General features: G+C 30.2%; 1 protein-coding gene across 16 annotated transcripts in view; it reads right to left on the bottom strand.

Annotated features, from left to right (window-relative positions):
* The window catches only part of LOC126743099 (CUGBP Elav-like family member 4), an 885098-nt gene that overhangs the window by 215335 nt on the left and 653498 nt on the right, over positions 1–16265 (bottom strand). Inside the window, exon 1 of one of the 16 annotated variants that reach the window (XM_050450054.1) lies at positions 7406–7922. The exons of 13 other annotated variants lie outside the window; for them this stretch is intronic. In XM_050450054.1, coding sequence (XP_050306011.1) covers positions 7406–7459 — 54 coding nt within the window. In that variant the 5' untranslated portion in view covers positions 7460–7922. Of the gene's footprint in view, positions 1–7405; positions 7923–16265 lie in introns of those variants that run through there. 2 more of the 16 variants (XM_050450058.1, XM_050450061.1) reach the window with 2 other exon arrangements.

Genomic DNA, 16265 nt, shown 5'->3' with positions numbered 1-16265 from the left:
GATGCTAGGCGATAAATTATATTTTAAAAATATTTCCTTTAAATTATAATTTTTTTCCCATAGATGACATATGCACCAGAAAACATTTCTTCTATAGAGTAAAACATTCATGTAGTTTAGAATAGTAAGCTTAAATGATCGTTTGATTTTGAATTGTTTATTTTTTTTAATTTATTTATTTTTATAACAATATATATAACAGCAATTTTTATATTTTTAATTTTAGAAGGATGAAGTTATAAAATTTTGGCTCTATGAAATGAAGGTTTATTTGCTTCTTGCGTAGTAAAGCCCAACTGTTTTGCATATTATTTCTAGTACCTTAAGTATACATGACATAGGATGTCAGGCGCTCAATTAAATAGAGCCTATTTTTTGCGACTTACACTAATAATTGACTTCTGTACAATAAAATTAATTCTAAATAATTTAGTTATATTGTTTTCATGGATTGGTTTATTTGTTTTTTCGTTCAGAATTATTTTACTAAATTTGGCTCTGGTTTAAAGAAATAATTATGTATTTACTTTTTTTATATTGTCAGCGCCTGGGAATATAATCAATCTTTAACCTGTCCAAAATCCATACTAAAGGTGTTTTTTACTTTTTTCTATGGGTGATTTCTAAATACTAAGTATTTAGAAATCACCCATAATAACTATTTGGCCTGGCGATTTTATATATATGCTTAAAGAATATTTGCCCGAATATTGTTCCATTTGGTATACTTGTGTTTATTATTTCAAGATCGCGTATATCATTAATTTTAAGGTACTGTTTTCTTATAACACTTTTTTTGCCAACCCTCTAACTCCATAATATTCTAAACTATTCAATAAGAATCATTGGAAACATTATCAAAGGCCTTATTCGTTTTAAAAAACAAAGTATTTAAATAACTCATAAATAATAAATCATTATATTTAAAACTACAAAGACTCTTACTTTTCTTGATCTTGTATATCTGCTACTCTAATACGGGAGGAACAAGTTATATTAATATTACAAGAATGCATAAAATTTCCATGAAATATCGTTATCGTAAGAATCGTTTTCAATATTAAAAATAAATTACATACTAGGAACATATTTCCTGTAACTTTTCCTCGAATATAAATTACATAAAAATATATTTAAAAATATATATTATTTCCTATTTAATAAAAGTAAATATAAATATAAAAGCTGTTATCAATTATTATAAAATTATATCAGAAAATATAATATTTTTTGTGACTGTAAATAGAAATATCAGGATCAGTTCTGCTTATTGGCCTCATAATATTAACTAAATTTATGAGCGGTGCATTGAGTCCGAGTTGGGTAATAAATTGGTAAATTTTAAAATATTTATTTTTGGATAACTGCTGCTTTAGTTCTTGTTCATTTGCTTAGGAATGGCTTAGATTTAGCGTTGTTAGTTCAAAATTAAATTGTGGATTATTAATTGTAAAACAGTTTCTAAATATACTAAAATAAAGTAATTTTTTTGATTTTAAAAACTTTATCTAATAATAACCTAAGTATAAGTATCGTATAATAACCTAAATAAGTTTTTATTGCCAAATTTGTATAACCGCAACTGTTTAAACTTAAAAATTTATTATCATTGTAAATCAACGTAATTCTTATTTTGTTATTTTTTAATTAATTTTTTTGCAGTAAATCTTGAATGTAAAATAAATGGTGATAAAAATTTTAGTTCTAAAGACCCCCTGTCTAGCCTATAGTGGGAAATCTGTCACATCAATAAGCCGACCAAAAACTGGCTCCTCGGCCTGATGGAGAACGAGACTTCCCTGGGAAAGAAAAAGCTAAACTTCTAATAACGGATGTTGGCAAACTCCCAAAACCACACAAGGTGGTGGCTTGGGTGCCGGGTCTCGTCGAGGAACCAAAAGTATCTTTACACAGGCTGTATGTACAAAATAAGAAGCACAAGCTTGTGGAAAGTAATTGCTCCGAGAAAGGACCAGTGAAAGGACAGGACCAGTAATATGGCAAGGGCTACCTGCTAACTTTCCCCATGAACGATAAATTATGGGCCAACGTGAGCTAAGCGAAGCAATCGCTATAGATCAAATTTGGTAGCATAAAAGTGAAGCCCTTGGGTGAGCAAAGAAACCCCGATGGAGATGGAGGGACCTACACCATAAACCTTTGCCCAACCGTAAATAACAGTAACATGGTAGTAACATTACTACAAATAAACTTGTACCACTGCGAGGCAGCAACTGCTGAAAAAGTACATGGCCGACAATGCTATTCAGATAGCCCTAATCCAAGAACCGTATATTTACCAGGCCAGATAAGACGATTAGGGAACTTTAAAAGGAGACTTGTGTCAAACCAAAAAAAGCGGACCTAATCCAAGAAGCTGCATAAAAAAAGATCTAGAAAGATGAGGCCACACAGGGAATTTTGCGATAGGAATACGGCGGTCAAATTGCAAATGAAGACAGCGGAAAAATACTGCAATACAACAATAGGATCAGCATACTTCCCGCACGATCAAAAAGGTTCACATAAAAACCTTCCACAACAATTCGGACGCTAGTAGACCAGCAATGATCGGAAAACCTTTTAATACGATGCAATGCTAATTAACAGCACTCTATTTGGGTTAGCTCTAGCAAACAAAGGAGATGAATCACTATTAGATGACTGTGCAGCCTTGGGTCTAAATATCATAAATATGGGGAACAAGCCAACATTCGTCAACGTACTCCCCAGAGAAGTAATTGATCTAACCTTCGGCAAAGGATGCTTGTGAGGCTTGTATCGGTCGAATCCAGTTTGGCAGATCACAGGTACATTAGTTTCAAACTAGAATCTGCGGACACTGGGACGCAACCTGGAAAACTGTCTAACAGAGGCTAAAAACAACCCGGAGCTTAAAGTGTAAATAATTATATCCCTTAAGTAAACCGTGTTAGACAGGGAAGACTGCTGGTAGAACTAAGAACTAAGTGAGATATGGCGGATAGTAAAAAAACCCTTTAACAGAGAAAAGAGAGCTGAAGAGTGGAATCAATATAGACATAGCTTAACCGGATACAAAAATTTCATAGAAAAGGCAAGAAAAAATGTTGGAGGAAACTATGCAGGGATCTAATTTAGATAGCAGCATATGCAAGACTCCACAAGGGAATAGTCAAGGGGCCGCAAAATATCCTTGGTTCTTGCATAAAATTCAAAAGAGAATATACGAAAACTGAGGAGGAAACGCTTGGCTCAATGCTGAACACCCACTTCCCGGGATCGGAAATTCTTCAATCAACAGAAGCTCGATTCCCGACTCCTGTTAGTCCGAACAGGGACAAAAGGAAGAACTGAGAACTGGGAAAAAAAAGTTGTAGCCTACAGCAGGGAAAAATGTATGTTACTAGCGTTATGCAAAATAATGCGGGCCAGTCTAGCCACAATGCACATACCAGAGATTAGGAGGGAAGCGAAGGTAATGTTTCTTACAAAAAAGTGGGACGTGACTCGATATTGGGGGACCATTTGACAACACGTCATTTTACTGAGGCAACGATACACTAGATGCATAAAATATATACCCTATAGTAAGCAGTTGGGTCAACCAAATGCTAAACTATAGGAAGGTGACATCGAGTTTCAACAGCACCATGGTATGCCAAGCCAAGCTGTATAGGGCAATACCGGAAGGAGAGAGTACTCTCACCACTGCTGCAGAACCTTGTATTGGACAACGTGCAGACACGACTGTAAAGATATAATATTTTCGCTATGGGATACGCAAACGACATCCTTCTATTAGCATGGGAAAGGTAACCAGGTACATGTATTTCAAAAAATGTAAAGAGCTCCTAACCTTATAGAGCATTGATACATGAGAAAACAACGGAGGATATGTCCCGCAAAAATAGAAACTAAAGCCCATAAGAGACTTAGTGCTTTTTGGCGGTAACCTGCTACTCAAAGATAAGGTAAAGTATCTAGAGGTGACCCTAGACCCTACTGCACATCATAAACAATACAAACAAGGCCACGAAAATAGCATATCTGGATATAACAGGAGGGATATCAATGACATCGACTTCTGGCCTAGAAAACGTAACAGGGTTAAGCCCACTACATGTAGTAGTAGGGGCTGAACCAATACCAGGAGCAAAAAACCTACTGCAGAATAGTACAACGATTCTAACAAATGTGGGACACAATGGCTTATTCGACAAGATACAGTACCTTAGGCGTATGGTACTACTAAAGGACAAAACCGTTACGCAGCCAGACAAACTCTTTGTGATTAGGCAGGGAAAGGACTATACGACCGAAAATGGAGATGGCAGTTTACGTACTAGAGGATGAATAACAAGGCGGACAGCTTATGCTGAACCTAGGACTGGAAGCAACAGGCAGAATAGGCAAATATAATAGGCATCCAGACCTGAGTCCAACTGATGAGAGAAGGAGCGGAAAGGAGCCAAACTTTCGCAATTATTACAGGAGACCAGGCTGCAATAAACACTTAAGGAGAGTTTAGACTAGGTCAAACGCTGTAAAAAACTACAGGGAGGATCTGGCGAAGCTAGTCAATGAGAAAAACAGGCCAGAGTTAACTCTAGCACAGAATATGGACAACCGCTGCAAGAAAAGTAATCCAACTTGCAGTTAAGGGAACCAGTAACAGACTCAAAGACAACCTTCAGCAGAGAGAATAATACCTACTGGAGCAAATACCAAAATACTGGACTTTCTAGAAGCAGCAGAAGTGAACCTGTAGGAGTAAATCTATAAGCACAATAGGACTGCAACAAAGTAGATCGCAGTACAGAGAAGCAACTGGTATCTTCCCAGCGGGAAACTTTTAGTGGGTAACCAGGAATAAAGACCCATACTACCAGGGATTAAAATACTACCTGTGTTTATATAGAAATTCTTCGACGACAACAAAAAATATTAATGGCAATAAAATAACATTTTAACAACTTAAAATAGTCAATATAATTTCACTCAAAATTTTTTTTAAACAATGAAAAAAAAATTTGTTAACCATATTGTAATGTAACATTTTGTTAAATTTTGACAAAAAACAGCCTTTTTAGGCAGTTTTTTTTGTCCCCGTCTGGCCTTAAAGAAACCAACAAGCATAAAAATGTGTCGGCAAGTGTGCCCTTACTTTTTTACTTCCTAATTCGTAGAGATATGACGAATCTTTTAATCTTAATGTATTTTTTTCTCTAAATTTGTTTTACATTAATAAAAGCTTTATGTCATTGAAGTAAAAATTTAAAAAAATGCCCTAAAATTTTATTTAAATAATTTAAACCTATATAATCAAAATAAATGATCTAATAATTATTAAATATTTATAAAAAAATGTGTTTTATACTAAATACAAATAATCTAATTATTGTAACAGAAGAACATATTATATATTTCAGAGCTATTATGCATATTATTATAACTAACTATGATTAAGATATTTTAATGTATTAAATATTCTAGTAAAAGAATACCTACTTTTGTTAAAAAAAATTGTTTTGTTTAAAAAAAACAGTATTAAGGTTTAAAAATAATTTGCCTAAAAAAATTATATTGAAAAATGTTTAATGATAATGTAGAATCTAATAATTACTTTATATAATATTTTAGAGCCATTATGCATAATAATATGGCAAACTATGACTTTTAGACTAGATATTTTAATGCATTAATAATTCTAGTAAAAGAATCTATCTAATTTCCTAGTTTAATATTTCTTTATCTAAATAGTAAAGTAAGTTGCTTGCTTTTCTCTAAATTTTTTGTTATATATATTTTTAAAATTGGTGACTGAGAAATAAACCTTAAAATATTCAAAATAATTTCGCCGAAAAAAATATAATAATAATCATGATTTTCAAAAAACTAAGATAGGTTTTAACAAAAGAAGCCAAAAATATAAAATTGCCCAAAAAAACACTATGAAACTGCAATTACAATAGTGCACTCATTCTTATACATTTTTTATAAATAAAAAATGTAGAAGAATTAAAAAAGGTAAGTATACTCAATGTGAAGCATGACAATGGGCACACTGTTGCGCCTCTTCTGTTTTTATAGGAAATGTCGCATCAGACTGCTTTTACACACCATATGAGATCAGAATGTATTATAAATTATATCTAAAATATCTAGAGGTTTTATTTCACTAAAATTATGTCTTAATATAGGAAAGAAAGAGAATGAATTATTTACTTATAAAATGTTCTCTACACATATATATTTTTATGAAATAAATTATTACACTTTCAATATTCGTTGTATGTCCATGGACCGAAAATAACAAACATTTTTAAATAAAATAAATGTAGTTTTTGCAAAATTTCTGAAATTAAAAAAAAAAACTCATTTTAGATTCTTTTATTAACCGGAATTTTTTAATTCAGTTTTACATTACTAAAAGCTCTCAGATTTTTTGTACTATTGGAGTAAATAATAAAAAAAAATTGCCATTAAAATATAATTAAAAGCTATATAATAATAATGTTTGATATGATTATTGTAAAATATATTTCAACGTCATTATCCATATTATTATTATAGCGAATTTTGATTTAAATATTTTAATGCATTAAGTATTTTAGTAAAAGAATATATATGTTTTGTGTTTTAATATTCCATTATATAAATATTACAGTAAGTTGGTGCCTCTTCTAAAAAATGTTTTGTTATGTGTCTTGTAAAACAAGGCGAATTTATTTTTGTAGGTTATAACAAAAGCAGCCAAAAATATAAAATAGCCTAAAAAACAGTCTAAAATTGCAACTACAATAGTGCACTCATTTTAATACATTATTATTAGTAGTCAATGTAAAGCATGAGAATAATAGGCATACAGAGAGGCGCAACCTCTCTGTTTTTGTAGAAAATCTCGCATTACTCTCTTTTTAAACACCACACAAATTAGATTTAAAATATCTAAAACGAAAAGAAAGAGAATGTAAATGATTACTTACTTATCCTAGATCTGTTAAAAACAATTTACAAAATGAATGTCTAATAAAATGTCTACATTTTAGTTATATTTCACTAAATAACCAATTACATTTTTATTATATTTTTAGTATTTGTTAAATTGTTCATAGAATAAAAAAATATAATAAAACAAGTATTTTTTAGTTATTTTAAATTATTTTTAAGTTATTAAATTTAAAATAATATACGATGAATTATAATGTATTTCTAATTTTATGTACTTCAGAATTAAAAATAAAATTTATAATATAAAAATCACATTATACGACATAATTGCGATACGAAAATGTATTAAAATTTAAAAAAAATGCAAAAACAATAATAATTAATAAGAAATGGGAAAAGCAGCGACAATTAAAAATATCTGAGCTAAAATATCTTATTAATGAATTTCTAACAAAATATTTTAAGAACTTACTTGATACGTATAGTCGATATGCTTCGACCGCACCATTTCCAAGACTTGAACCATAGGGAAAAACTTAAAATTCAATACCCTTAAACGAGAAAAAAGAAAAAAAAACTTAAGCGAAAAACCCGAAAAAGTTTACAAGTTGTTAACAAAGAAAAAGAGCGTGAGCGCGCAATAACCTGGAAAACAGAACTCCGGATGCAACAACGTGCCCTCGTGGAAACGGTAAATCGGACCGACGAAGTGCGTCTGATGAAAATGCGCGACAAGCAGCGTTGCCTGACGTTCGGAAACAAGTGTAGTGTAGTGCGAAGGGGGCTTTACGCAACGCATTCGGGACCCTTTGAAAGGAATCAAGCGTGTTGTGCCGTACGCAGCCGAACGTAGGGCCAATGGTGCGCGTCCGCCTCACGCACTCCTCCACGTTCCCCATCCTGCCTGCCTGCCTGCCTGCTGGTGCTGTCACATCGATCGCTCCCGATGCCCGTCGTCAAAGAGATAGACAGAATGGAAGGCCTCTCCAGCTCCGAGACCCGAGTTACCGGATCATGAACGCTGAAAACTTCATAGAAATAAAATATAAAGTTTTAATAGGACAAAAGTACCTAATTTGAAAAGGCACACGAATTGCTTCTAATCTATCGTCAGATTGATCTAATTTTTTTTCAAATATAGTGGGTGCCATAAATACATACATCAAAATGGTCTAGGGGATAAGAAAATAAGGCTGTTTTATTTTTAGATTAAAAAAATCCCTCCAAGATAAACTGTGTTTATCATTTATTATACATTCCCTTGAACGTAGCCATCTGCTTGTATATGGAGGTGTGATCTATTGCACAAATAAAAAAAAATCTCAAAAAAAAGCCGGCTCAAATATAGTTATATTTTTATGCTCTAAGCACCTATTTAAAAGATCAGTTTTATATCCCTTTAAAAGTTCTTCAATTGTCTTTTGCTACATAATTCCCGAGTGTAAACCACATTCATCATATTTAGTTATTCTTATCTCTATTGATATTAAATAAATCGTTTAAAATTTTCAAGGAATATTTATTAAAGTGAAGAACGTATTTGGTACAATTCTTGCTGACAGTATAGTAGGAATTTGTGTTAATTGCGCGCACCATAATAATAATGATAAGGCGTTTATTAGTCACCAAGAAATTACGGCAATTAAGCACAGAGTATAAAACTAATATGTAGGTGTATTAACTTTTACAAAATTTAATATATTATCAAAATTCCACTAAAAATTGAGTATCTCACCATTTACCAATAACCAAAAAAATCGAAGAATTTGCAACTAAAGAAAAAGTGTAAGGTGAGAGATATCAAACAATAATTAAAAAAGTTAATAGTAAATATTCAACAGAAAAAGAAAGAACATACCTAACGGGAGCATGGGAAGAAACGGGAGCATGGGTTATGAAAGAAAATATGAGGGAAAGAGAAGATGAGGGAAATAATATAATGATTTATTTATTTAACGTTCAAAACCTTTCAGGAACAAAATCATGAACAATATTGTACGCAAAAATGTAAAAAAAAAATCCCTAATACATATAATTAAAAGGAGAAGCAGCTTAATGTTAACTTTAAAAGTTTTTTTCTGTCATTGTAAAATCATTTATTTTAAACCTATTTGTATAGTGTACAATCAAGTATGAAAATTACTTGTGATGTAATACTCGTCGATTGAACATATTTAACCAGCCCGCATCTTTTAGCTTATGAGAAATATGCTCCTCTCTCCTTACGCCAAATACAAGTCTTGAGCACGAATTCTTAAGTTTTTGTATCCTATTGTATCTTAGTAGTCAAGACAAGGACCATAGATAGTGTCGCAGAAATTGAAAGGTGACAAAACCTATGCTTCACAAAGCAGTTTTTTAATATTAATACTTAAGTAATTATTTTGTGAGTAAATAGTTTTTTAAGCAAGTATCCAATTTTAAGTTTAAGTGTAACATGCTTTTTAAATTTTAGTTCATGACGTTAGGAGCCCAAGATTATCGGCTGATTTTTGAAATTGTATTACATTGTTATTCATTTCAAGTCCAAAGTTATTTCAAATCTCGATCCGGTGATCGCCACTACAAAAAAGAACAGCTTTAGATTTGGCTGGATTAATTTTTAAAAGTAGATTTTAAGTTTTAGCAAAGATACTATTAATATCTATATTAATATTAAGGTTAGCTTCAGGAACATGACTGGGTTAAAATTAATAATAAATTTAAGTCTCATCCGCATAGCAGTGATGTTTACATCTATTTATTTTTTTTTGTTAAATGCGATGGGATATATTGTATATAGAAATGGACCCAAAATACTACTTTGTGGTACACCAGAAATAACGTCAAGTGCCTCCGATATTTTTCCATTTAGCAGAACTCTTTGTTTGCGGTTTAAAAGAAAAGATGATATAAATGTTAAGGCTGACTGAGAAAATCCTGGATAATGTAATAAAGATATGAGTATCTCATGATTTCCCATCTCAAATGCTTTGGCTAAATCTAAAAGAATTAAAACAGTTGCGTGATTTTTATCCAAATCCCGAAATATATCGTCTGTAACTTAAGATGTTTCAGAGGCTGTAAATTCGATAGAAACCACTATAAAAGGCTGTAGTAGATATTTGTAGAGACTGGTGATATGAGAGAAAGTATTTTTGAAAATGCCAATATTACTACCAAATAACTAAAAAGTGAGCTTCAAAATATTCATGATATTAGTGACATTGTTAAAACATTAAAGAATGGGTTACATGAAAATATGGTAAATTGCATAGGGAGATTGGGATAGACCGAAGAAAATAATGGCAAGAATGCTCATCCTAATCTTCTTTTGCAATTTCCACAGAGCTTTAACAAGACGTTAGACGTGAAGATTGTTTTTATGTCACATATGCCTTGTTGATTGAATATTAACGCCATAAATATAATAAAGCTTAGTTTTAGCTGGTTGGTAGTATTATTGGTTTCATAATGCCTGAAGGCGAATAAACCTATCATGTATAAATGTTTTTGATCTTGTTATCTCAGCATGTCATTATTCTCTCATATCACCAACAGATTAATAAAAAGCATAATTTATTTTGGCAAAAAATTTGTTCGTTTAAAAATAAGACAGCTTTTTATCCTTGTCCCCCAAAAATATTTATTTAGACAAACGTATTAATGATAGAAAACAAAATAAAAATTTTCTTGTTTTTTTATGGATCATAATATGAGAATTTGTATTTTTCAGATTTTAATGTATTTATACATTGTATTATAAAAACTGTTTAATTGTATATGAATTTCTTTAAGAGTTTTTAGTCGGATATAGAATTGGGCCAAGCTTACCAAAAGTAAATACCATTTATCTATTTATCCCCGTAAAAGATCAGAGAATGTAATTATTCCTTTAAAAACATTTTAATATGAACAACCTATAGACCAACACCTAATTTTATGTTTAAAATGAAAACACAAATTAACCTTAAAAATCTATTCTTTCATGCTATCCAAATCTTTAAATTCAAATTGCCCTAGAATTTAAGACACCATGTACATTTAAGCTTATTGACATATAAAACCCATGCATTTTTTAAAAGGATTTAATTAAAGTTACTTGAATAGATACGAAAGTTTGAAGAGAACTTTTGCAAAAAAATTAAATGTTTCCCTTAAATTAAAAATTTCTTTCAGAGACGCAGGAATGTTATATCAAACATGTTATATAAAACTTGGTATAATGAAATTAAAGACCGAGCAGGGAGACAAAGAATGGAAAAGGTAACGTAATGAATATAAAAACTTATTCTCTTTACACATTTTATGTAAGCATACAAGAATTCGTTTTTTAAATATGATATATTTATTTTAATAATAATTATGAAAATTCTTAGAACTTTAAAATATTTCATATGTATAAAATAGTTATGTATACTATAAGGGTATAAAATACAGTTTTTGAGATTGAATCTATTTAAATAAGGTGAGGCTAGAAAGTTCAAAAATTAATTAAAATTCATTCAGCCTTATATTGCTAACATATTTTTTACAGCAGTAAAACTTGTAGAACCAATATTAAATTTCATAACAAAACTATTTTTTTAAATTTTATTTTTTTAAACAGGCACCGTAAATTAAAAAAAATGTTAACAATTGGATATTTGAGTGTTCAAAAAATTAATTAGCGTAATTTATGCACCAGCAACAGAAAATTGATTTTTATATTATTTACGTAAGAACCGACCGTATTATGAGATACACCGAATATGAGAAAGAATTCCTTCAGTTGAAAGGCTGTGTCAAAAATATACTTCGTCCCTAAATCTATTTCTGAGATTTAATACAATTTACCCTAAACTAAAAGCGCTCGATTCATGCAAAAATAATAGTAGAAAAAGGAGTTCTTATAACACGAAATTACTTGCAAAAATATGGGATGCTGTGGTACCTAATTATTGGATTAGAGTAATATGTGATTGGATATACAATTTTTATAGAAATGAAATACCAAATGCTCAAAAAAATCTTGTTTAACTTCAATGGCAATGCAGTAATCAACCAGATACTAAGTTCCTTTTTGTTTTTTATTGCTTTTCTTAAAATAATGTTTCGTAGTATAGTTTTCGTAACTCAGTCTACTTGCTTCTATTTTTTTGTTGGATCCTTGGTCGAAGATAATATGATTTGTGTTAAAGGATTTTTCTGTTTTGTGTTTTTCCTATTTCGAGCCAGAGTACTTCAATTTATGTTTTTTGCAAAAAAAAATTGTTGAATTTAATCTGTCGATCCATTTTGTAGTTCATCAATGTACTTTTTACCTCATATTTTATTAATACTTTGAACTAGTTTTGTAGGCTATAATAATCACTAATTTTTGGCAGATTTGTTAAAACCTTGTTTTACGTATCTAATACTAACTTTCTTCATTTACTTCCATTCGTTGCAGTGGAAGATATATTGGCCAACTTAAAGCCTCGATTTGACATTTGCAGATTTCAAGTTATGAAACTATTTAAAAAAAATTGATTTCTGATTTCATTAAATTAAAGAAAACTGAAACAGGGATTTAAGAAGAAATTAATAGAACTCTCCTTTATTAATTAGATGTTAATAAATTTAAAACTAAATATGTATTTATTACAATTATTAAGGTTAGTATTAGTTACACCCAGTATATTTGCTCTTCTAAATTGGTTTTCATTATTAAAAACGAATATGCAAATGCATTCTCATAAAAATCATCATTGTTTGGATATCGGGTACTTTAAGCCAAATAAATTATTACCATTATATATAATATTTTATTAAAGCCAATTTTTATATTATCAGCAATTGCGTTTTATGGATATAGATTTAAAACAAACGCTAATATGACTGGTTTAACAGCAATAGATTTTTTGCTATGTAACTATTTTAATACTTGTATATTTACCCTATTTCTATAAAATTTGAGAAAAGTTATATAGAAACAGCACGAAAAATTACTTACAATTTTATCAGTATTGTCTTACAAAAACTGAATTTAACATTTAATACATAGAGATAAACAAATTTCGTTAGTTGGAAAAACTTACGCTCATTTAATATTAGCTCATTATTTGTTTAGAGTACATTTATTATTTGCTATTGCTTGAAATAAAAAAAATCAAGTATTAACTCATATTTTAAAATTTAAATTAATAAAAAATAGCAATTTATTAAATATTTTAATAATACCTTGTAAAATTTAATATATAAACGTCAAAGTTACAACCGAGGAAATTGGTTCATTGGGGAAAATTAATGATTTGGTTATAGGGGTTAAGGCCTGGATTACTGTGACTAGTTATATACTAGCTATCCAGTGGGACTCACTGCCTTATTATCGCTCATACCTATATAGTTTAAATTCATTATATTCATTAAAATTCATTTAAGTCGTCCATCCAGTTTTGTGAGTTATTTGGGAGAAGCGTCTAAAGACGATATAAGTTAGACATAAATTATATAAATTAATAAAGCGTCTTAGGAAGATATAGAAGACATAAATTCTGTTTGCGGCGGTCTCACGGATGACCTACCTGGGGTTCTGTCCAGTGCGACAGTTATATAAAATATGTGCTTTTGTTTCTTCTTTCTCCATGCGTGTAATCAGAGTGGTGTGTTAGTATTATGGCAGATATTTTTTCCAGCAGCTTAGTTGGCTAAATTCTAACATCAGTTGTAAAAAAGTTACCATTTGCTACAGGATATAGCCTGTACGTGGTTCTTAAGATTTACCACGTAGGTAGAGCTGCAATGAAGTTTAATAGGGCAGCATTTCCATGACAACTGCCTCTAAGGTTTTAAGGGCACACTCTAAATGTGTCCATCAATTTTACAGCAGTATTAACTATTATAATTAAAGCAAATTTACCATGTCAGAAAGTGAATTTACTATATTTATTAAAAATTACCTAAATGATACTAGATTTAGGAAAATCACAGCTTTTTTACTGTCGATATAGTCATTTTGCATAAGAATAAATCCATATGGTTAAAAAATCCGGCACTCTTACAGAACGTCACAAAAATTATAGAAGCCCGTAAAACTGATTATAATACGGTTAAAATTCCCTGTTTACATTATTATAACATGATAGGTACCTGTAAATTCGAATATTAGGCAGCTTGCATCTTAGTAAGCCAAATGCAAAATCGAAATTGGTATATGAATAGAGGTACCAAGAGAATAGGTTATTTTATTAGACCAAACGTTTCTGCAAAAAAATTCACAAAAAGAAACTCATCAATAGAAATGCTGGGTACTCTGCATTAACGTGGAAACCACTAATAGAAAATGATGCTAGTAATTCGAAAATAATTATTAATAGTATTGGACCAGACCAAGTTTAAAGATTTGTTAGAAGAAACAATCAAAGAGATTTCCTAACAAATACTGATCCGCCTACAATTGGGGTATTAAAAAAGAATGGCCTATGCTTTTTACTAAAAAAGCTATATTTTGGCATTTTCCAAAGCAGACCCAAAAAGCCAAGTATAAGAAGTTTACCTTTTTTGATGAAGATCAGGACGAAATCGTGCTGCAGTCACTGAGGATACTGGCATATTACTTTAAAGAAGATTTGTGGATCGTTTGTTATCAATTTGACGTAAGTACAGGCTGTAAATATATAATTTTTTAATAGCTTACGGTTTTTTCTTTTTTTTAAGAACATTAAACCTAAAAGTCAAGAAATATGGAATCGCATAAGTTTTGGAATTATACTAAAATTTATATTAATATAGATGTTAATGTTGTTTTGTTTACATTCGTTTAGTATATTAGTGTACCATTAAAAATAAACTTAGTGAAATTAAGCTTTTAAACATTACTTAAACGGAACATGGATCAAAAAGCAAACACAATAAGAGGCCCATATTGTTTTTTCTGCATGTAAGCAAGTTAAATGTTTATAGCCTAATGAATCCTAATATTTTAAGGTTAATTCCATTAAGTTTATCTTTTATTCTTTGTTTCACTACAAAATAAATTTGTTATGTTAAGTTATGTTTAAATAAATGTATAAGGAAATATATTTTTATTTTTTTATAAAAGCTTTTAGTTTAGGATAATCCCACAATATTTAAACGAATTTTATTTAAGAAATGTTACAGCAAAAATATATTATATCTAAATATAAAATAAAAACACAAAAAACATACCAGCATTTTTTAACCAAAAATATTATAGTAAATTTACAGGGTCTCTGAAAAATGCTTAACCTTTTTAAAGGATTTTTACGGACATAATCGTTGAATTTGCATTAAAACCATTGTAAAAGTGCAAGACTACAGTAAATCTTTAGTAATATTGCTTAAAAATTACTATAATTATTGCTTACATTTTACAGAAGACCACAGTAAAATTACAAAACAAAAAATTCACATTTTTACAGATGTTTTAAATTTACAGTACTAAAATAAGTTTACCACTTTTTTTGCTGGCAACATATGACCTACTAAATTTGCTGTAAAATTACCACATTTTGATTTTCAGTGCACCCGTAGCTAGTAGGAATAGTAGCCTGCCTTCAAAGGCCGTTTGATATTATTCTAGTAAGTGGTTGAGATACCTTTATCTATACTACCACAGATTTATATGATCTAGTATTTTTGCTCTCTTGATGTTTTTTTTTTTAAATGAAAGTTCCAGCTTAACCCCTACCTTGCAAATGAAATAATTGTACCTCTGGTGCATAGCATAATTACCAATTTTTGCGTACCATTTAAGAACCATTTATGACATCACTTGGATGATCGAGCAGATCCTATTTTACCAGATCAGCAGCATATGCTTGTACTTGGATCTGCATTAGTTAGATAATATTAATTAAACATTATTGAGAATTCATTTTACTGATTTTTCCTCCTGGTAGACATACTGATTTTTATTGAACCTGTTATATCTCAAAGTGATAGCCTTTTCTCTTATATACTCATCTATAATCTTTTATATACTATTTCATAAAAATGAGGTCAGATCAATTGCCCTGAATGATTGCCTCGATTATTGAATACATGGCTTTAAGTATATGGATTACCATAGCAGTTTTCCAAAAAGTTCTCCATATTAAGCTGACCCTAAAGAAGGTTATCTTACTATTAGGGATGTGGATATGTACCTCAATTATCTGCGTTTTGTTCCTGGCGCTCGCAAAAGTGCCGTCAAGTCTTTTGATATTACCCGGTTCTTGTGTTGGTTATGGGTACTAGTATGTTTGCTTTTATAATAAATTATCAACAAATCATCAAATCATTTTTTTGTTTAATGTTTTTTGAAGATCTTTTAATAAAATGCATCTGACTATCATTGCATTTTATTTAAACAATGTGTTATTTAAAGTTAG

The sequence above is a fragment of the Anthonomus grandis genome, chromosome 12 (genome assembly GCF_022605725.1).
Source record: "Anthonomus grandis grandis chromosome 12, icAntGran1.3, whole genome shotgun sequence".
Lineage (NCBI taxonomy): Eukaryota > Metazoa > Arthropoda > Insecta > Coleoptera > Curculionidae > Anthonomus > Anthonomus grandis.
Note: the sequence above shows the minus strand (reverse complement) of the source record. Positions and strands in the feature narration are given on the sequence as shown.